Here is a 21,736-nt window from a genome sequence, read left to right as displayed (position 1 = left end):
ATTCCCTTCCAGCTTTAGCCTATGGAGCGCAAGTCCTTTTAATCTTTCAGGAGATGACATAGATGGGTGGATTACCACCTAGGATGGACAAGACAGGGTGCCATGTATTTTCTGATGTCAACTTAAATAGAAAGATACAAGGGAGGTGTGAGTAAGGTAAGGTGGGGATGTACAGGAGTAATGGATTCAAGAAACACCCTACTTAAAAGAAATATGGGTAATTTATTTATACAAGTTGCATTATTTCCAGCCAGGGTATGTTCATGATTGTTGTGAGGATTTGGTAATTTAGTATTTCTACAAATTCACATAGATTAGATCGGAGCAGAAGAAAAGGTACTCAGTAAAAGTTAACCATACAATAAAAAAGAATGAGAGAGCAGGTAGTAGGGCAGATACAAAGTGGAGATAAAAGACGAAAGGAGACTGCTGGAGGGTATACCACCAGTATATCGAGTTTTAAATATCATAGAATGTTGACTATGAAAATACTATGAAGGTAAGTACATATTTACTATACCTAACCCTACCTGTATGCATTTTGATTGTGTGTATATCTTCAAGGTAGGTTGATGTGGAATTAAACATAATAAATTCATATTCATCTACACTTACATACCGTAACAGTATTTTGGAAGTCAAAATTCTTGTTTCGATATTTTTGTTGTAGCACAATATTGCTTTGCTGGATATTCTGACCTGCACCATGTTGTGTAACTTGTAAACAGATAAAGGACGAAAAGATGAAAATCTGTTTACAAAATGCCAAGGTTATCTTCTAAAATGTATGCTTATGAGACTCAGTTAAATTACAGTTTATAGAGTCTTCTTCAGAACTATAGGTTCATATTTCCCATAGAAGCATAAATAGCTCATTTAGTAGGTTTGCTTCCTCAGGAATTCCTTTGGTACAGTGAACTTGTTTGGTTTGTGTGACCACACCATGGCAACAGCTTTGTTGGCTCTAAAATCTGGTTCTGTCTGTCTCTAGATAGGATTTGTATCAGATTTATTTTAGTATCCATCATTTATTAGGTTATCAACACTCATTAAAAATAGGCTGGTAATGGCAAATTATGTGCAAAATAGCTTTTGCATCTGATTTGAAATTTCACATTTCAAGTTGTGTCCTTGCATCTATTATATGTGCAGGGATAAGCCATGGGTTCCCGAAATTTGAAGTTTGGTACAAGGAAAGTTGTCTGCTGCTACTGCCTAATCTCTCATTCTTACCGGCAGATATCGGAATAGGGAAGTAGAACCTCACAGATGAATTCTGTGCTATATAGATTTCACCACATTTTTTGTTACCTCATATACTGCGGCCCTTGGATTGTAGGTCTGACTGGTGTACAGCCTGTTGCACGCTTTAGTCCTTTCCTCTGGTTCTTTTTCTATAACTGCAATATTACCTATAGGCTGGTGGAGATGTTTCTGAACAGTTTGAACACCGGTTGTTTTGGACAGGCCTCTACTTACAGTGACAGTTTAGTTGGAATAATGGCAAAGGTGAATTCTATGTGAAAGACATGTACGTCTCTAGCCTGAACAGAAGTGTGGTTTCCACCCCTAGTGATAGTGCTTTTCTGGACGGATGTATGTAGACAGCATTAAGTAATGATCAAACCATTTCAATACAATGAAGTGCCAGTGTGTTATCATGTACCCTTTCTGTTAAATTGATTGATCAAGAGTTGGTCATCAGCAGCTCTGAGAAAATTGGCAGTTTAATGTTCATTAAAAAAAATATATAAATATATATTATTGCAGATAACAATTATTTTGAATTGGCATTCACTTTAGTGGTTCAACTATGGAATTGTTCAATACGTTAATTAATAAAACATATCCAAAAACAGAACAAGGTGTGATCCATTTTCATTTAAATCTTAAAGCATGATCTTTCCATAAAAAGAGATTGGTCTCCACAGGGGTGTATGTCAAGGTTTTGTGAGAACACCTAGACCAGAGGGAAGCCTACTCTGTGTCAAATCCCAGCAGCCCCACATTCTTGGCCAGGTATAATGCTTGATTCTTATTTCTGTCAGGATCTCCATGTTGTCTCCCACAATGAGGATTCCATGCAACAATATTTGTCTGGTATCAAGGAGGTCAAAGAAGTCATAGAGGTATCAGTTGAGGCTCTACTAGACAGTGCTTGTCTTGTAGACTTCTTGTTTTTAACGGTGGTTTTGTGGTTTTCACTGGCCAGCTTATCGAGGAAAGTGAAGGAAAAATCTGAAAAACCTCAAAAGGTTAATCTCCTGATTGGTGAATCTATCTCTATTTCTCGGCCTCAATTTGTTTGTCATAGGCTACTTTAACATGATTAGTTTGCCGAAGGCTTAAATTTTGCCCTTGATTATGCACCAGTGAATCTATTTCACTCCTGTGTGTTTCTGGTCTGTTTCACCTCATGGATGCTGAAGACCTCCCTCTCCTGTGCTGGGCCATAATATTAATGGATGTGGCCATGACGAGCTCAGCTCGTCATGAGCACCCTAGAGGTATATGCCATGACAAGCTGAGCTCGTCATCAGCATCGAAAGGGTTAAGGTCAGATTTGGTTGTGGTTCTGGGCCCTGAACATTAATTTTCATCCATTTAAATAACGAATCCTAACATGGGATAAGCACTCATTTAAGTGCTCCCTACATTAGGAATTCGGTAATTTACCGAATCGGTATTTAAGAAATCGGTAATTTACCGATTCCTTAAATTACCGATTCGGTAAATTACCGAATCTTTAATTTCGACCCCTACATCAGAAAAGCCTATTACCTGTCGGTAACGGCCGAAATTCGTTAATTTCGGCCATTACCGACGGGTAATACCCTTCCTACACTTGGTCTTTCTGTTGTGCTTTTAACAGATTGTGGTTCGATGTATGCTTCCATCCATGTGGTGAGATGATCAACCGGTCCATGTGCAGGAAGCCCTCATCCTGGATGGTGGGGAATTGGTAGGTTTGCATATGTCTGAGCCATACAAAGTAATTCTTCGGAGCCTGCAGCAATCGAATTCACACCCCAGAAGCCTCTATGGATCAAGTAGTACTCCAGGGATCAATTCCTTAACCTTCACTTCAGTCCTCTAAACAATACTCACTTAAACCTCCTGATGAGCTTGGTGATACTGAAATGATACTCCAGAGGTCTTCTGCAGACTCCACAGCACTACCTGAGATATCTTTCTGAGTCTGCAGGTGTCTCTGTAGTACCCACAGGACATGCTGAGCCTGCTGTTTGTAATGTCACATTCAAGTGTTGGCTGCTCCCAATTCCTGCCAGCTATTTTCATCAGCCTTCTTTGTCTTCCCAGCGGGCTCTGCATTTCTGAACCCTGAGGGGGATTCTGGGACAGAGGCCGATAATGAACCCCAGCTGACCTTCTACACAGATCCCTCCAGAAGCCGGCGCCGCAACCGAGGTATGGCCTGTGTGAGAAGTTGTGTAAGAGAAGGTTCTTAATCAAGTATCACATGACAGAGAAGGGCATTCAATGTGTGCAGCTTATCAAGGCAGGTATTAACAAGGTATGGCCTGACAGCGAGGGTATTGATGATGTATCTACTGTCTAAGAAAGGCATTGATAAGGTGTGGGAGCTTAGGAGGATACTGAAGAGTTCTGGCCTGATGGAGCATGGTATCCATATGGAAGTGCATCTCAGAATGGGGTTTTGGATGTGTTATGGTCTTATCAGCGGGTTAGTGTCAAGTTGTGACTTCTGCAGTGGGGTTATTGAAGAAGAATGTCTTTTCAGCAGAGACCTTTGAAAAGGAAGGGCCTGCCAAAGTGCAGTATTGATCAGATATTGTGAGGTATTTTCTCCCGATTGTGAGTCAGTCAATGATCAGGGGCCAGTGTCTGTGATGGATACGGGCAGTTACCACTGCAATCAACTTGGTTTACTAGGTTTCTCCCCTTAGACAGCTGCTTTCCAAAGCAAACAGGGCTGGCAGTCAATGTTTATTGTGATTAGAGAGGGTTGGATACTGCAAGAAAGTAGTTAAACTCATTGTCAGATCTACAGGTTTGTAAATAAAAGTTATTTTATTTACGAAGAGCAGGACAGTTAAAATGTGATAGACCATTGAAAACCAAAAGGCCTTTAACAACTCCTGGAGCTCGGATACAGCTCGAAACAAAGTTATAGCTGTTACATGATAATGTTCCAAAAAATCAAATGTCTAATCCCCAGTGAAGCCAAAGAGAGGGATTCTGATGTCTCCATGAACACTTGGTTGTCTCTCTATCTAGGTACCGTCCGCCACCATCGTACACAACCAAGCCGCCCCAACAGACCATGCTCTGCTGGACCCTGCTTGCTACAGAGGACACGCTCAAGACTATGAAGAGCATACACTCAGGAACCACGATGGACCAATGCCCGTACCACATCTTCCACAGAGCAGCTGAGGCCATCGCTCCCCAGCTTCGTCACATCATCAACTGCCCCATCAAAGCCACCACCTTCCACATTGACTGGAAACATGCAGAGTTCAACCCCTTGCTGGAAAAGCCATCCTCAGACCAAACGGACCGTAAGAACTTCAAACCAATCTCCGTGCTCCCATTCCCAGTCAAGGTCATAGAGAAGGTAATCAATGCCCAGCTCTCTGAGTTCATTTACTATGAAGAGCATCCACTCAGGAGCCCCGTTGGACCAATGCCCGTACCACATCTTCCACAGAGCAGCTGCTGCCATCGCCCCCCAGCGGCCATCGCCCCCCTGCCACAGACGACATCTGCTTCATCCTGGACCGGAGCTAAACCGCAGCCCTCATACAACTAGACCTCTCAACCGCCTTCAACACCATCTCCCACCGCACCCTAATTACCAGACTCCACAACGCCAGCATTCGCGACAAGGCTCTGGGCTGGATCCCTCCTTCCTCACCAGCAGGACCCAGCTAGTCAGACTACCACCGTTCCTCTCAAAACCCACAGAGATCAGCTGTGGAGTCCCCCAGGGTTCCTCCCTGAGCCCCTCCCTCTTCAACGTCTACATTACCTCCCACGCAGCCATCGTCAGAAGCCACGGACTCAACATCGTCTCCTATGCCAACCACACCCAGCTGATCCTCTCCCTTACCAATGAACCCACAACCCCCAGAACCAACTTCCACAGTGGGATGAATGTCGTCGCCACATGGATTAAAGACCGCTGCCTCAAGTTCAACTCAGACATGACCAAAGACCTCATCTTGGACCCACCCCTTCAGCCTGGGACAAATTCTGGTGGTCAGCCGCTCTGGGATCTCCCTCCACCCTGAGAGACCACTCACCAACCATGGCATCATACTGGACTCTTCGTTCACAATAAACTGCCAAATCAATGCTGTTTTCTCAGCCTGCTTTAACATGCTCCACCTGTTCCGAAAGACATTCAGATGGATCCCAACAGAATTAAAAAGAACGGTCACCCATACACTCATCACCAGCATTCTCGACTACAACAGCGCACTCTATGCTGGAGTCACCCAAAAACAGCTCAAGACACTACAGAATGTCCAAAACACTGTTTCCAGCCTGGTCCTCAGCATCCCCCACCGCAGCAACATCATGCAACACCTCCGGCAGCTCCACTGGCTCCCAGTGAACAAGAGTCACTTTCAAGTGCCTCACTCATGCCTACAAAGCTTTACACGATGAAGGACCTGCGTACCTAAACCACTGCCTCACATTTCACGTACCTGCCAGACAATCCTCACAACTCGCCCTCTCATCCATTCCGAGGATCCACAAGACCAGAACAAGAGGAAGATCATTCTCCTACCTTGCCTCAAGACCTGGAACACCCTGCCCCTGCACCTCAGGCAATCAGCATCATTGACCCAATTCATGAAGAACCTCAAGACCTGCTCTTCGGATGATCCTACTCCCAGTCCGACCAGCAGGCCCCGTCACCCAGGGCCTTGAGACCCTCACGGGTGAGTAGCTGCGCTTTACATGCCCTTTGATTAGTCGATTCATTAATTGTAGTGTGGTTAAGGTGCCGGACAATAGAGTACAATGTATCAAGTTATCTTTTGCACAACTGATCGTTCATTCGTTTCAAGGACTTTGCACTAGGCTGAATAACTCTGTGTGTTTGTTGTGAATGTGGATTAGAATTTAGAACAATAGACAAAAACTCCAAATGAATTGATCATCAGACACCTACAATTAACCGTGCCCCACTCACATCAATTGTATCTTTTAAGTTATCAGTGGGACAGTACACAGTCTTAACCTCCAGGTAACAGAGCTATACAGGGTCCAGTAATCAACACCATTTATCAGCACAGTTGAAGGGGCAGCCACTTGAGGACCAAACGGTCTCAGAGTCACAGCAATGTCACTGTGGGTCTGTATTGCTGGGACAGTTCCAGCACTCAGAATTTGTCCGAAAGGGGCAAGGTAAACAAAGCTTCAGTAAGTTGGTATGTCATTACTAGCAGTCATAATTTTCTGTTGGTGAGTCACCCACTGGCTACCCAGGATCAATGGAGGGGGTTATGAAACTGGGCTTCAAATAATGATTGCTGTGGAACCATAAATGTCATATGGTTTTTGGGGCATGGGTCAGAAATCTCATGCCAGGTCCCACATGTGACAAGCACCCGTTTCTAATTTAAACAAATGTCTTCAGGAAAAGAGAAAACACTGCAGCTGAGGTAGCTGATGCTTAGGAATAAACAGGAAAGTCATGCTTCAAAATCTGTAAATAGATTTTGCAGCACGAGAATGGGCTGTGACATGACAACGCGTAATTGCTTCTCTAGCACCTTCTTTTGATGGCCTTGTATAGAACTGTAAATTCTAACTTCATTATTCAAATTGTTTCAGATTCAGAGCAATCATCCTCCTCTAAATTAACACTACCTTAAAACCAAGGTGAAGAGGAGAATCCTCCAGGTACATCTTGGGCTGGAAAAAGGCAGACGGTAGTTCGTACAAAGTCAGAGATGACAAAGGCCACCCCAAAGATAGCTCAGGCTAACCACTCTTTTGCAGTAATTACATCATCTCTACAGGTCCTCAAGCATCTGGATGCTAAATATGTTTGGGTGGCTTCTGACTTGTTGAACTGCAAGGTCCCCATGGAACCTGGATGTCTCACTTCCTGAAGATGGTCTTCAGGCTGGGGTCAGCAAGCTGCAACTCCCTCTTTGTTCTTCTGGTTAAGATTTGCTCCTCACTACTCAACAGAGAGTACAGCTTCCTTTTTAGGTCGAAGCCTAGCATAAGACTGCGCACATGCGCAGTCTCGCTGGCGAGATTTAGTGAGATTGGGTAGATTTACTAGCAGGCCTTAAGCCCCGCCCCTCTTTTACATTGGCTGGAGTCACCGTTCATGCTAAACGGTGGCCAGCCATTGGAAAAGAGGTTACAGTGACGTACAGTATTCTCTTTTAGACCCGTCCCATTGGGACTCGCTGCCCCGTCTTACTGCTGGCATAAAAGGTTTCTTATCTTCTTTATGGGTCCAAACAGATGGCCCCATATAGAAGATAATAAACCTTTTACACCAGCAGGCCGAGGCCGTCCAAGCTTTCAATCCAGGCTGTGCGTATTGTAGGGTCAGCCCCCCTAACCCCCCGCCCAGGTCATGTGCAGGGGTGGCGTCAGGCCAGTCTGTGGTGTGCCGTGGTGTCAGTCCTGGCTGCCTCGTAGGGTGGTAACAGCCCCAGCTCACCGCCTGGGTGCATTCATCAAACGCGGCCCTGGAGATGCTTTTTGAATTGTGTACAAAAAGTTCAAATTGCAAAAGTTTATCGGCAGTACCGGTGTACTGACAAAAAAAAATGACGCATATCTAGTTAGAGAAGTGTTTTCAGCTCCACATACTCTCTTTGCTGGACAGTTTATCCTGCTAAAATAGACTTGCTAGATTTATTTTGCTTGTTGACCGGGCTGTCCTCAGCCTCTGCCGAGAGTGGGGCAATGGATGAAAGCCTCGGTGCCCGGTGTGTGTCCATGCCCTGGAGGCACTCCTGGCTTGGCTTTTAGAAATAGGCACATGCTCTTCTATTTTTACTCCTCGGCGAGGGGTGAGCGGGCTGTCTTTTGGGTGACATGACAGCTCAGCTTTATCTCGGCTTGTGCTCTTGGGGCGCCCGGATCATTCACGCTGTTTTTTAATGAATGCAAGTCCCTTTCCCACCCGACGTCTGCTGGGGGGGCTCTCGCTGCGCTTTGAGGAGGCACACCGCGGGCACACACCCCGGTGTGCCGGCATCTGAACGCCACCCTGTGGGATCCTTGAGCATGGATGATCCGGTGTCAGTCCAAGTGATAGACACGCCGGGGGCCCCGGGGGAAGAAAGAAACCAGAAGAATAACTTCAAGGCAGTCCGACCTCATTCTTTAAAGTTTTATATAGTGCCGTTGTCTACGTCAGAGCTCTGTACAAAGGCGCAGGCATATGTACAATGACTAACAAACTGAAATGCCTCTGGCGCATGGAAATCTAACTAGGTGCAGTGAATGCGGACATACCTGTAATGGGTAAAACAGCGTTTACGTAAATACACTGGATGAGTTCAGCTTACACTGCAACAACACCTAAAGTGGATGCAAACTTCCAGATGAGTTTCATCTCAAACGGCAGACATATATACTCCAGGTGAGTTTCTTCTCTGGTTCCTGTCTGCTGCCCTCGGCTGAGCATGCTTCGATGTCGGAAGCAGCGCGGGCCTCCTATGGGGCCATGGGGTGACCTGCGCAGCTCTCCGCAATTCAAGGCCTCTCCACGGTATCCCTTCTGCAGGGCCCCGACAGAGCACCCCTCAACCCGGGCCCATGGGCACGCCAGCCCCTGTCTAGGTAGCCTACGGGTGCGCCACAGCGCACCCAACTGTCTTTCAGTCACGTGGTACAACCCGCACCCAGAGAGGGACTAGGGAGGGCTGGCTTGTTAGAGTTTCTCGTTGCTTAAAAACGGGTGTCGTTTTTGATAGTCAAATATTTCCCTTGTCTTCATTGCTTGATTCACCTCGCAAACTAATTATTAATCTAAGGTTATGAAAATGTCACACATAGCAATCTGAAACCTTGGCAGCTATGTGTGTGGCCGTGGGCATCTCCTATGTGAACGTCTACGACAGCCAAGGTAAGAGACCATAGCACACGTTTCTTAATAAATTCAAGCCAAAAAATTAAACAGGGAAGCTCGGAATTTGTTGCCATTTATTTTCAAAGCGATCGTACGAGACGGTGTGCACAAATTATAATTGTAACTAGTTTTCGTACCTGCCCTCGTGTTGTTTCGGCGTTACTTCTTAATTACTTGAGCAAAGAGCAAACCTCTCCATGTGTAGTGGAAGCAGGCGCGCAACACCCATTGGGCTCACCGGGCTTCAGCCCCCCCCCCCCGTCGCCTCCTCTGCCGGGGCTAAGATGACACGCACTGAAATGATGCAAGAAGGCTGCGCATCGGAGCCGAGAATGTGATTTTTATTATGCTTTCTGAGAGGCCCAGCAGCCTGAGCCAGACAGCCAGCCTCTGAACAGTTTCCTCGAGTGAACCCCACTGCCCCCACCTCTTGATTTCCTTTACAGTGGCGCCGCCGAGGTGAAATCTTTGCCTGAAGGCAGGGATTTCACCTAAGCACTTGATGGGTTGTAAGCATGGGGTGTGAAGATGTGCACAGCAGGTGGAAGGCATGGCCAGTGCAGGTGACGCTTTTCTTTTGTATGGGAATTTCTGCTGGTGTCATAGCCCAGGGTGTGCTGTCTGTGCACTTGTATAGATGTGTATTCCATACAAGTGCACAGACAGCAAACCCTGGGCTATGACACCAGCAGAAATTCATTTTCAAAAGAAAAGCATCACCTGCACTGGCCATCCCTTTCACCCTGCTGTCTGCGCACTTGGATGGAATTCACATCCACTGCACTGCTCACTAGATGAATGGTGAACAGGGCCATGGAGCTTTCTATTTTCGCATCCAAGGGCAGCAGCGAAGAAGCAGAGGAGACCCAGGCAAGGAGAATCCAGGAGACCTATCTACTCTGAGACCTTCGAGGGGCTGGATGCCAGGACACAGTGCTGCTGATCAGCCAGACTCCACAGTATAGCATTAGAAGAGCAGGCAGCAGTATTTTATGTAAGTTCCAGTAACTTTAATGCATTTTTCGGCACAGCATTACTTACTGCCTGCATATCTAGGTTACTGTGAATGTTGTTCTTGACTTACATGCATAGAAACGTCAAAGAGGACAGTCCCCTCCAAATATGCAACTGTAATGTAAGTTTGTAGTGTTCATTTTTTTGGGGGGGTGCTAGTGGGTAACTTTAGAGTTCATAGTGGGTGTGGGTTTTAGGGTGCCAGTGAGTAACTTTATGGTTCATGGTGGGTTACAAATTGGGGTGCCAGGGGTTAATATTAGGGTTCTGAGCGGGTATGGGTTTTGGGGTTCCAGGGGGCAATTTTAGGGTTTAGGGTGGGTATGGGTTTTGGGGTGCCAGGGGTCATTTTAGGGTTCAGCGTGGGTATGTGTTTTGGTGTGCCAGGGGTAATTTTAGGGTTCAGGGTAGGTGTGGGGTTTGGGGTGTCAGGGGGCAATTTTAGGGTTCAGGATGGGTATGGGTTATGGGGTGCCAGGGGGAATTTATGGTTCAGCATGGGTATGGGTTTTGGGGTGCCAGAGGGTAATTGTAGGGTCTGGGGTGGGTATGGGTTTTGGAGTGCCGGGGGGGGGGGGATACTTTTAGGGTTCAGGGTGGGTGTGGGTTTTGGGGTGCCATGGGATTAATTTTAGGGTTCAGCGTGGGTATGTGTTTTATAGTGCCAGGGGTAATTTTAGGGTTTAGGGCAGGTGTGGGTTTTGGGATGTCAGGGGGCTATTTTAGGGCTCAGAGTGGGTATGGGTTATGGGGTGCCAGAGGGGAATTTATGGTTCTGCATGGGTATGGGTTTTGGGGTGCCTGGGGTAATTTTAAGGTTCAGGGTGGGTATGGGTTTTGGGGGGCAAGGGGGGAATTTATGGTTCAGCATGGGTATGGTTTCTGGGGTGCCAGGTGTAATTTAAGGTTCAGGGTGGTAATGGGTTTTGGGGTGCCAGGGGGTAATCATAGGGTGTGGGGTGGGTATAGGTTTTGGGGTGCCCAGGGGGATAATTTTAGGGATCAGGATGGGTATGGGTTTTGGGGTGCCAAGGGTAATTTTAGGGTTCAGGGCGGGTATGGGTTTTAGGGTGTGAGGGGGTTAATTTTAGGGTTCAGCGTGGGTATGTTTTGGTGTGCCAGGGTTAATTTTAAGATTCATGGTGAGTATGGGTTTTGGGGGGCAAGGGTGTAACTCTAGGGATTACTGCGGGTATGGGTTTTGGGGTGCCAGGGGTAATTTTAGGGTTCAGGGTGGGTATGGGTTTTGGGGTGCCAGGGGTAAATTTAGGGTAAAGGGCGGGTCTGGGTTTTGGGGCTCCAGGGGGGGTGATTTTAGGGTTCAGGGTGGTAATGGGTTTTGAGGTGCCAGGGGGTAATTTTGGGGTGTGGGGTGGGTATGGGTTTTGGGGTGCCGGGGGGATAATTTTAGGGATCAGGATGGGTATGGGTTTTGGGGTGCCAGGGGTAATTTTAGGGTTCAGGGCGGGTATGGGTTTTAGGGTGTGAGGGGGTTAATTTTAGGGTTCAGCGTGGGTATGTGTTTTGGTGTGCCTGGGGTAATTTTAAGATTCAGGGCGAGTATGGGTTTTGGGGGGCAAGGTTTTAATTTTAGGGATCACTGCGGGTATGGGTTTTGGGGTGCCTGGGGTAATTTTAGGGTTCAGGGTGGGTATGGGTTTTGGGGTGCCAGGGGTAAATTTAGGGTTCAGGGCGGGTATGGGTTTTGGGGCTCCAGGGGGGTGATTTTAGGGTTCAGGTTGGTAATGAGTTTTGGGGTGCCAGGGGGTAATTTTAGGGTGTGGGGTGGGTATTGGTTTTAGGGTGTGAGGGGGTTAATTTTAGGGATCAGCGTGTATATGTGTTTTGGTGTGCCAGGGGTAATTTTAAGATTCAGGGTGAGTATGGGTTTTGGGGGGCAAGGTTTTAATTTTAGGGATCACTGCGGGTATGGGTTTTGGGGTGCCAGGGGTAATTTTAGGGTTCAGGGTGGGAATGGGTTTTGGGGTGCCAGGGGTAATTTAAGGGTTCAGGGCGGGTATGGGTTTTGGGGCTCCATGGGGGTGATTTTAGGGTTCAGGGTGGTAATGGGTTTTGGGGTGCCAGGGGGTAATTTTAGGGTGTGGGGTGAGTATGGGTTTTGGGGTGCCAGGGGGGGATAATTTTAGGGATCAGGATGGGTATGGGTTTTGGGGTGCCAGGGGTAATTTTAGGGTTCAGGGCGGGTATGGGTTTTAAGGTGTGAGGGGGCATTAACCGATCCTGTTTATCTGCCATTTTAGCTCCGCCCCATTGATTAACATTAGCCACGCCCCTTCATTTGCCATGTTAGCCCCCCCCCCGAAATTAAGACCTAGTTGCGCCCCTGAGTGGAAGTAAGGTTGTTGTTTTTTACGTGCCATGATTTGGAGCACAATGGTAGATGTGCGTGTATCACGTATGTCCTTCTTCTCGGCTGCGGGGGAGTGTTTGTAGTCTAGCGCACAAAATAGGAGCGAGGTTAACATCGGCGCTCAACAGGCAGAGGGCCTTGACACCGGCTCTCTTAGTGCTCGCCTGATATCAGTCAGGCTTATGACAGTCACTCTCTGTCCACTGGCTCCTGGTGACCACCACTACATGCCCAGCCCTGCTCACAACTCTCCCCCACACAAGGCGCCACATTCCCAGTTCTTGGCAGTCGTCTCTCTCTCTCGTCTTTGGAGTGAGGTTATTTTTTTGGGGGGGGTCTCTTGGAACGTATTCCAGAGATTCCACATCTGGGTTTTCTATTAACACAGACTCCTTCTCCAAATGTACACGGTATCCTTTTTTCCCCTCGTTTTTTTTTCTCAGTGTATATTCTCGACTCTTTCAGAGGGAACGTGTACCGAGTACTTAGCAGCAATTTTTGAGTTTTACAGCTTGGATACAGACAGGCTGCACGTCCCCTCAGGCTTGTGGCGCTCTACCTGTCAAGTGTTCTTCTGCTTTGTCTCACATTATCCATGTCTACTACTTCACTTCTACTTGTTGCGAGATGCTCTGTAGCTTTATCTCTGAGGTATGCATCTTAGCTGTTGCACACTGGCATATGAGCCGTTAAACTGCTCTCAGTGTTTGTGTGAAGCTAATTTCACAATCTTTGTTTGCAAACTATGGAAATTAATGGCACGTCAAAACACTTTTTCCCGAGCTCACTGAGTTATCTCTTTAGAAAACTGGCTATTGCAATTTATAACAGATTAGGTTACATTAGTATTAGGAGACTACAGAAAAAGAAAGCTTACCTTTACCTAGAAGGAGAATGCGATTTGATTTCGGAGTTGAAAAAAACAAGAAACATTTCTGGTGGTTATGCAATAGGTCTCGCCTTATTAGGTTAAAGCCATTTGCTTTGCTATACAATACCATTAGCAAAGCAAATGGCTTTAACTTAACCAAAGACGAGAACTGTTGCATTTTTAATGCTTGTTTATAGGGAAGATAGCAGCAGAAGGGCTTCCCTAACTATTAGGCCTGTTCCTGTCCCTAGATAAGATGCGGCAACAAATTAAGAGTGCCATTTAGGGTTTGTTGCAGCAAGAGATACACAAAATATTAGTAGGGATTTTGTTTGTCCAAATCCACAGCCCCCCCCCTTGTTTAGAGATGTGATAAGTGCTGGAGTTCAGGCATCAATGACTGGACTAACTTTGTCTTCAGAATCCCTTGACCTGGTGACCCATCAGTCAAAGGCCCTCTTGGTTCCTGTGACAGATAGCCTGCCCTGTTTAAAGCTGTATTTAAAGTATTTGCCTGTGAGATGCGCTTGGGACTTTCACCAGGTGTTATTGATAAAATATGACCTGTAAGATGGGGCTACTGTTACATGTTGTTATCCAAAGAGGTATTTCTGACTTTTGCTTGGTCAGGTAGAGTTCATAGGTAAGCCATTGTCTATAGAATCAGAGTTACTGATGATAGCTATTGCGCCCTGTGACCGTTAGCGTTGAAGTTAGCCCTGTGACAGAGGTGATTGACAAATTATCCGGTGTCCAATGGGTCTAAATGACAATGTGTGCCAGAGGTGGAGATTGCTGAATTAGAACACTGGGGTGTTGAGAGCTCAGTTGAAAACAACGTTGTGGCTCCGGGCACATAATGCCTGGTTTAAGCCTATTGCTCCAACATTTCAACGTTTGTATTTTTGTTTCTCCCACTTTAATGTAGAATATTCTACCTTTAGTGGTGGCGTAGTCTAATAGCCTCCTTGCCCTTCCGCATCAAGCTATACCGGTTGTATAGTTCTCAGCAGAGAGCTATAAGTTTATAATATATATATTACTTGAGGTGGGGGTGTTGATGCAGATGAAGGTATTGAGGTGGCAGTGCCCAAGAGAAGGAGATTCTTGAAGGTTTATGTCTTGTCAGATGTCTGTCATTGGTAAGAGTTTGTCTAAGACTGTCACATTTATGCAGAAGTGTTCCCTTTATAGGTTTTTAAACCTTTGGACACCTTTTGACTAATGACAATATTCTTTCCATCTTTGATTCCACTACGTTTTGTTGCTGATGATGCGATTGTCACTGTTTTCATTCTTCCTCACTCATCACTGTGAACAAAGTTAGCTTGTAGTTAAAAGCTTTACAAAACTACAAATAAACAAATAAATACAAAAATACAGCCTTCCCAGGCGAGGGGGTGATGGGTCACTAATGAGGTGTGGCTTGTCAGAGGGCGGTTACCAATGAGGTATGGTCTGCAGATTATGTCATTGGTGATATATGTCCTCTTAGATACTGTTACTAGTGAGATATTGCCTGTTGGGTGAGGTTCTCGGATTTATGGGATGCCAGGGGGCTACTGATGCAGTATAGCTGGTCAGATGGTGGATGATGTTACTTACTTTGATTTATTAGACACCTTCTGCCTCTTGTAGGCCATTTCAGAGTGCCTCAGAAAGAAAAGGGAGATAGCATGACAGAGAAAATGGGATGAATGTGGAAGAAAAGCTGATGTAGATCCTGCCTGATAGCATTTTTACTGAGGTAGTGGTCATTAGAAGAGATGACTGAAAATGTATGGTTTTTAAGAAAAAGATACAGTATTGGTATGCCCTGTAAGAGGGGATCTTGAAAATCTATGGCCTGTTCATTAAAGGCCCAAGATAAGGTATTGCCTCTCAGCAGGGATTTACTGAACATGTTTGACTGTGAGATTGGAATGAGGGTTAACAATAAGGTATTGGCTGACTGAAGGGAGGTATTGATGAGGTGTAGCCTGTGAGATGGGGTAATTAATGAAGTACAGCCTTCCTGAGATTTAATACCATCCATGAGAGTGGAGCTGGGAACGAGATTGACCCTGTCACATACAGATCATTGTTTGGGTATCACATGATGAAGGGGTTATTGGTGAATTAGGCCTTGTCAGATGGTCATTATTGTTAGGGTGTTGCCTGTCAAAGAGGGTTACTGCTGGGCTATGTCCTTTCAGATGGGGAGTTGTCACTGGTGTGATATGATCTGTTCGGTCAGGTTATGATTTGGTGCACCCTGTCATATTTTATTTATTTATTATTTTCAATTTTTATATTGTTGAACTATGGCTCTTAATGCTGCATTGCTATCAGTAGCGGTCGGTGGTGAGAGTGTTGCAGGGCGGTGACGTGGGGCGGGGGTAGTAAATTATGGAATACAGCCAAATGCAGGTAAGTAAACATATAAATAAATAAAACGAATTTCATTGAGCGCACTGCATCGCCAAATTCGATGCAATGCGTGCAACAAAATTCATTTTATTTATTTATATATTTACTTACCTGCATTTGGCCTTATTCCATAGTTTAGTACCCCCCACCCTGCCCCTCCCCGGCCCCACATCACCGCCCAGCAGCACTCCCACCACCGACTGCTACTGATTGCTATGTATTGTTGCAACCTTTTTTAACTACCATAATGCTGTATTATTCTACACTCTTTTAGTGACTATTTTGACCCACATGAATCCTAGTTCGAGTACACTTATTCACATAACATGTAAAGCACTCTGTTACCTTTGAGTCTAGCTTGCGCTATATAAAACTTTTAAAAAGTTCATAAGTGGCTCGTCAAGGACAGGGTCTTGGTGAGGTATGGCTCCTCAGTTGGCAATTGACAAGTTATAGACACTGAGCATTGAGTAGGTTTAGTTTGTTCAATGGTCTAATTAAAGAGCTAAAGTTCATCAGATGAAATGTATTGATGATGTATGATAGGTTGGTGTATTTGAATGAAAATATTCTACCAGAGGTTGCAATGGAAGAGAAATACCATGTCACATGGGTGTTTAGATGTGGTGTGGCACACTGGTTAGCGCTTTTCATGTGGTAGGTTAACTTATAGAGGTTAATGGTGATATTTGACTGAATAGATTGAGGTTCTGATGTAGTGAATTATATCAGATGGTGTTATTGATTGTGTATGTCCATTCAAAGGGATTTATTGATGAACTATGACCTGCCCAAAGGTGTTGTTGAGGTTTGCCCACTCAGATGGGCCTATCAATGAAGCATTGCCTGTCAGAGGGGGTTTGTTGCGAGGGATGATTTCTTCATGGATGGTCTCTTGTAAACAATGTGCAACAAATATCAGCTATTAACCCTTTGGATGCGCGCAAAATTTTCCCGCAGTGCGGGAAAATTTCAAGCGTGCGCAATTTAGACGGCTCCCGGCCGTCCGACACACACGCCACCCGTTGCGTCGGACGGCCGGGAGCCGTCTGATGCATCCAAAGGGTTAAACCACACAAGCCTCATTCACTGTCCATCAAGAGCCCCAAAGACATCAATTAGGTATATCTAGTTGATAATCACAAGCCTCCTACAGGTCAATCAAGTGTCAATCACTGACAGTCAAACAAGCTCATAAACAAAAATGAAGTGTCACATATAGATCATCAAAAGCCTCATACACATCATTGAAGTCTCACTCATTGAACATCAAGAGCCTCCTAACCATCAACAAAGGCTCACTCATTGACTGGCAAGATTCTCATACACATTTATGTAATCGTACTCATTGACCATCAGAACCCTCATGCACATCAGCAAACTCTCCCTAATTGACCACAAAGATCCTTATGCACATCAATGTAGTTTCACTCAATGACTTTCGAGATCCACACACACATAAGTGACGTCTCATTGACCATCAAGAGTCTCAGTCACAAGTCAGTAGTGCACTTCTTTATGGCCTTTTACAAAGATTGTCCTTTAAATCAGTGATGCTTCTCCGAAACTCAGTTATTTACATGTCCCTCATTCCTCTTTTTGTGTTCTTGGTTCATAGTTGGCTCCCCCCGCAGTCCAGTCAACAAGACCACGTTGACCCTGATCAGCATTACCAGCTGCTTCATCGCCATGGCCTATGCCTCACACACCGGCTGCCCGCTCATCGTCAAGATCACATTACATGTGCCTGAACACCTGATCGCTGATGGTAAGGTAACTCCGTTGAGTAATGAAGCTTCTGCAGAGATTTGCATACAGTCTGAATGGATGGGTTTGTTTTGTCAAGTAAGAGGAAATCATCAATGGAGGATGGCAGGACACACCTCGTTAGTCTATGAAGGTCCCACCATCGATCTGGGATTTGGCCAATACATTTAAAAGTTTGACATCATACCTACTGTAAATATACTCAATTCAAGAGATTTGGGAAAACTCCAGTTTTATATGTATGGGGATCTGAGCAGCAAGAAGTGTGCCCTTCCCTGCACCCCTGTCAACATTTTCAAAGGCAATCTTACAAGCCACCTATCAAACATCCTATGTACCCCCTTTTTAACTGCGAAAACAATCCTTTTGGGCATTTGGAGTGACTACATACTGCTCAAATATTTCAAACTATATTGGATTAAGCAGGGGCCGCTCCAGGCTCATGGCGGCCCTGGGCAGGGAGCTTAGGTAGGGGGCCCCGGAAGAGGGGGTCCGGGCAGGGCGGAGCGCGGAGTCCAGTGAAGAGGGGGGGGGGTCCGGTTGTTTGGAAGTGGAACAGAGCCAGAGGCCGCCAAAATCCCTACCAGGGGCCGCCAGGCAAATATGTATCCATCCTTGGAGGATTATTATATTAAGGATATATATTGGAGTGGTGGCCCCTGGGGTTTGGTGGCCCTGTGCAAGTGCACAGCTTGCACATGCCTAAGACCGCCCCTGGATTAAGGTTTGCAAGGCCAGGTGTGGCTTGCGAAGAGGAAGGGTGGCTCTAGAATTTGATGTGTGATGCATCATCAAAGACTGGTGCTGTCTAGTCCAGTTGTGGTTGCTCACATGATCAGCAAATGTAAATAGTTGGGTGCATGGATATACACAATACAGCAAGGGCTTTCCAGCATCCCTAACATTAGTATTGATGTGTATGCTGGAGTCCTTAACATAAGACGTTTGATGCCTGCTGATCTACTCATTGGTCTTTCCTCAGTTGCATCACACCTTTGTGCTGTCCGGTAGCATTAATCCCAAAACCTGTTCCTGTGCACCAACTCTCTGGTCCCTGGGTGTAGGTCGTGCAAACAGTTTCCCTCCCAAACCTGGTCTACATTGATGTACAACCTGTGATCACAAGCAGGAGGTTTCTGTATGACCAGAAAGAGTACTATGCCGCCCTGACTCCTCTGGCCCTGAATAAACATTGTGACATTTCTATTCCTGGTGAGTTGGTGCTCCTGAGTGCTATCTTTTACTGCAACACCTTGAACTTATCCTAAAATCTATTCTCAAACTATGGACAACTGTCTATGAGGATCTGACAGAGCAAACCATAGGCTGAACTGTATGGTATCAGAATATTTCTGTGTTTGCGTACGCTGCAAGCAAATGACCCCTCTCAACATTTGGATTTCATCCTCCCTTTGGTACTCTTGACAACTTTTTCATCACTGTCTGTTGTTTGAGACATTCTGTAAGGGCAGACCACACATTGGAAATATGTGCCACGTTTGCCTATGCAGTAGTAAAGAAAGTAGGTAATTTGTCTTCACCTTTGAGTTTGTATCCAACAAAAAGATATGGGTTCCTGTTCATAGACACTAGTAAAGCAAAATGTTGTCTTTCTATTAGTGCCAAAGACCATTACCTAAGATGCATTACTGTAAGCAAAGCTGCTGCCAATTCATTCAAGTGCTTTATAAACACGCAAGGATTATTCTTGGCCGCCAAACCACTGTCTTGGCTGCTGCCTTGTACAAACCACATTAGGTGGATTCCATGTACAAACTCCAAAGTAGAATACTGGACAGCAGCCAGTATCAAGACACCTGTAAGCACACCGTTGGCCCTCTACTTTATATAGACAATCCTTCATTGGAATTTAAGGGAGAGGTGTAGCGCCGTTGACTCCTGAGCCTGGGGCTCACGGTTCGATCCCTGGCGGCAGTTCAGCTCAGTACCATGTTACTCTGGGCAATAGCTCACTTAATCACTCCGACGGCTCCTAGCGCCTTGAAGCCTTAAGGGGTGGTATGTTCATGCTTTACAAATAAGGATTACTTATGAATAACCTCAAAAGCATGATTCTGTAGGGTTGCCATGCGCAATGCGCTCCAGCTTTTGATGTGCAATGGTAGGCACTCTACTGTTTTTTTTTTCAAATATATTTTTATTGCAGAATTAGAAACCACAGGATACAATCAATCAACCAGTGCACTCGTGACATCCCCTCGTCCACTAAGAAGTCCAAACTGTACACAGCCATTCAGCCCGCATCCCGGGGGCCGGGCGGCATGTTATTACATTCAATAGGAAAAGCACGGTGCACGTCCCACGGGGACCATGGTCGAAAAGTCGTTGTACGTATCTGCTTTTATCCCCCCCACCCACAACAACATCTCCGTCAGCCATCCCAGAGGTAAAGCAGTGACACCGCTCATATCGGGGCCTACCCTAGGTGCTATCGTTCTATCTCGCCTGGCTGCTCCCTCCAGCCCTTTCATACTCCACACTGTGCCAACCATCCTAGTAGAGTCAAGGCACCCAGGCGGCTACCATCCAGTGGCTTCCGTCCCACCCCGAACCCCCATGAACCAGTCCCCCCCAAGGCCCCCCCCCCCGGCAACTGCTGGGCGTACGCCTCGTCCTGTCGAGTTAGATGGAACCACCACAGTGCGGAATATAGCACTTCTGTGTTCGCCCCGTGGTGTCCACTGGCTTAGTTCTCCCCATCCTCGTCGTCCACAAAAGAATCACGCAAGGCCTGCACCACTAGCTCCCATGCACGCGCCGCATCCAAAACCTTCTCATTCCCCATCTTAACAGCCTGCCGCATCCGGAGCACACTCTCGCAGGCAGACCACCGCAGCAATTCATTCTTCCATCTACGCAGCGAGGGCCCCCCCCTGGACTTCCAATGCCACGATATCTCCCTCTGCGCCAATATCAGACCCAGATCAAGGAACTTGCTCGTCACCTTGGTGCGTTTAGTGTGCGGGAACCAGAGCAGCAGGCACGCCGCCATATCGAATTCCACCTCCCTATCTGTCACTGCATTCAGGAGTTCCCCTACCTCCGCCCAATAGGTCCCCAATTGCGGGCACTTCCAAAACAAATGATCCATGTCCGCTCCCAGAGACGAACACCGTGGGCATCGGGCATCCGGCACCTGGAAGTACCGCTGTAATTTCTCTGGAGTTAAATAGGCCCTATGAAGCACATAGAAATGCACTTGCTGAAAGCGCGCATTTCTCGTGCCCTTCCACGTGCGCCGCAGGATGAGTCCCCAAGCCGTATCCGGTATGTGCCGGCCCACACTCTCCTCCCATTTAGCCTTGAGCCCCAGGAGTGGCTCCAGTCCCTCATTCAGCATCCTATTATTGAGGCACGTCACAGCTTTGACCGTGCCTGCTGCCATCACCACATATTGGCACGCCATAGTCGTCGTGGGTTCTACGAGCCCCCCTTTCCAGTGCTTCTGTATGGCAGCCACCACTGCCGCGTGCAGGAGGAACCCCCCGTCGGGCAGCCCGAACTGGTCCCGGAGCGCCTCGAACGGTGCCAAAGCCCCATCTATGTACAAGTCGCCTACCACCTGTAGTCCCGCCTCCTCCCAATCCAGCAACGGGGACCAATCTCCCCCGTGCGGCAAGGCCGTCAGCATGCCGATCGGGATCTCCGGCGCATAAGGCCGCGAAGCCCTCGCTCTCCGAAGGCTCCTCTGCCAACACAGCCGGAGCGTCCTTTCCTCCATAGTGAGGGCCCGCAACTCAAGCCTCTGCTGCATGACAATATAAGACAGCACGTGGCGTCGTATCCCTCGGTCCCGGTCCTCCTCTGGACCCCGGAACACCCTAGCTACGTTCTGTGTAAGAACCTGCAGCTGCGCCGCTAGATAATACAGCTCGAAGTCAGGCACAGCCATGCCCCCTTCAACCTTAGGGCGAAGGAGCGTGCTCAGGGCCACTCTACGGCGGCCGTGTCCCCATAAGAAGCCAATAATCATCGATCTCAGGTCTCTGAAGACCCCTTGGGGAATCCAGACAGGCAGCGTTCGGAAATAATAGAGGAAGCGGGGGAGCGCCACCATCTTCAAAAGCGCAATCCTACCCAGAACCGTCAGCGGGAGGGTCGACCAGAAAGACAAGCTGCCCCTCAGTGCCCGGACACAGCGACCAATGTTGCCCTCCAAGAGGTCCGCAGTCGCGTGGTAGAT

The 21,736-nt window shown here is 46.8% G+C and overlaps 1 protein-coding gene across 1 annotated transcript in view; it reads left to right on the top strand.

Annotated features, from left to right (window-relative positions):
- ASTN1 (astrotactin 1) overlaps nt 1–21,736 on the top strand; it is a 751,257-nt gene that overhangs the window by 323,838 nt on the left and 405,683 nt on the right. The window contains exons 5-6 of the mRNA XM_078659225.1: nt 3,322–3,429; nt 17,384–17,533. Coding sequence (XP_078515351.1) covers nt 3,322–3,429; nt 17,384–17,533 — 258 coding nt within the window. The remainder of the gene's footprint in view (nt 1–3,321; nt 3,430–17,383; nt 17,534–21,736) is intronic.

The sequence above is a fragment of the Lissotriton helveticus genome, chromosome 1_1, assembly GCF_964261635.1.
Source record: "Lissotriton helveticus chromosome 1_1, aLisHel1.1, whole genome shotgun sequence".
In the NCBI taxonomy this organism is placed as follows: domain Eukaryota; kingdom Metazoa; phylum Chordata; class Amphibia; order Caudata; family Salamandridae; genus Lissotriton; species Lissotriton helveticus.
Note: the sequence above shows the minus strand (reverse complement) of the source record. Positions and strands in the feature narration are given on the sequence as shown.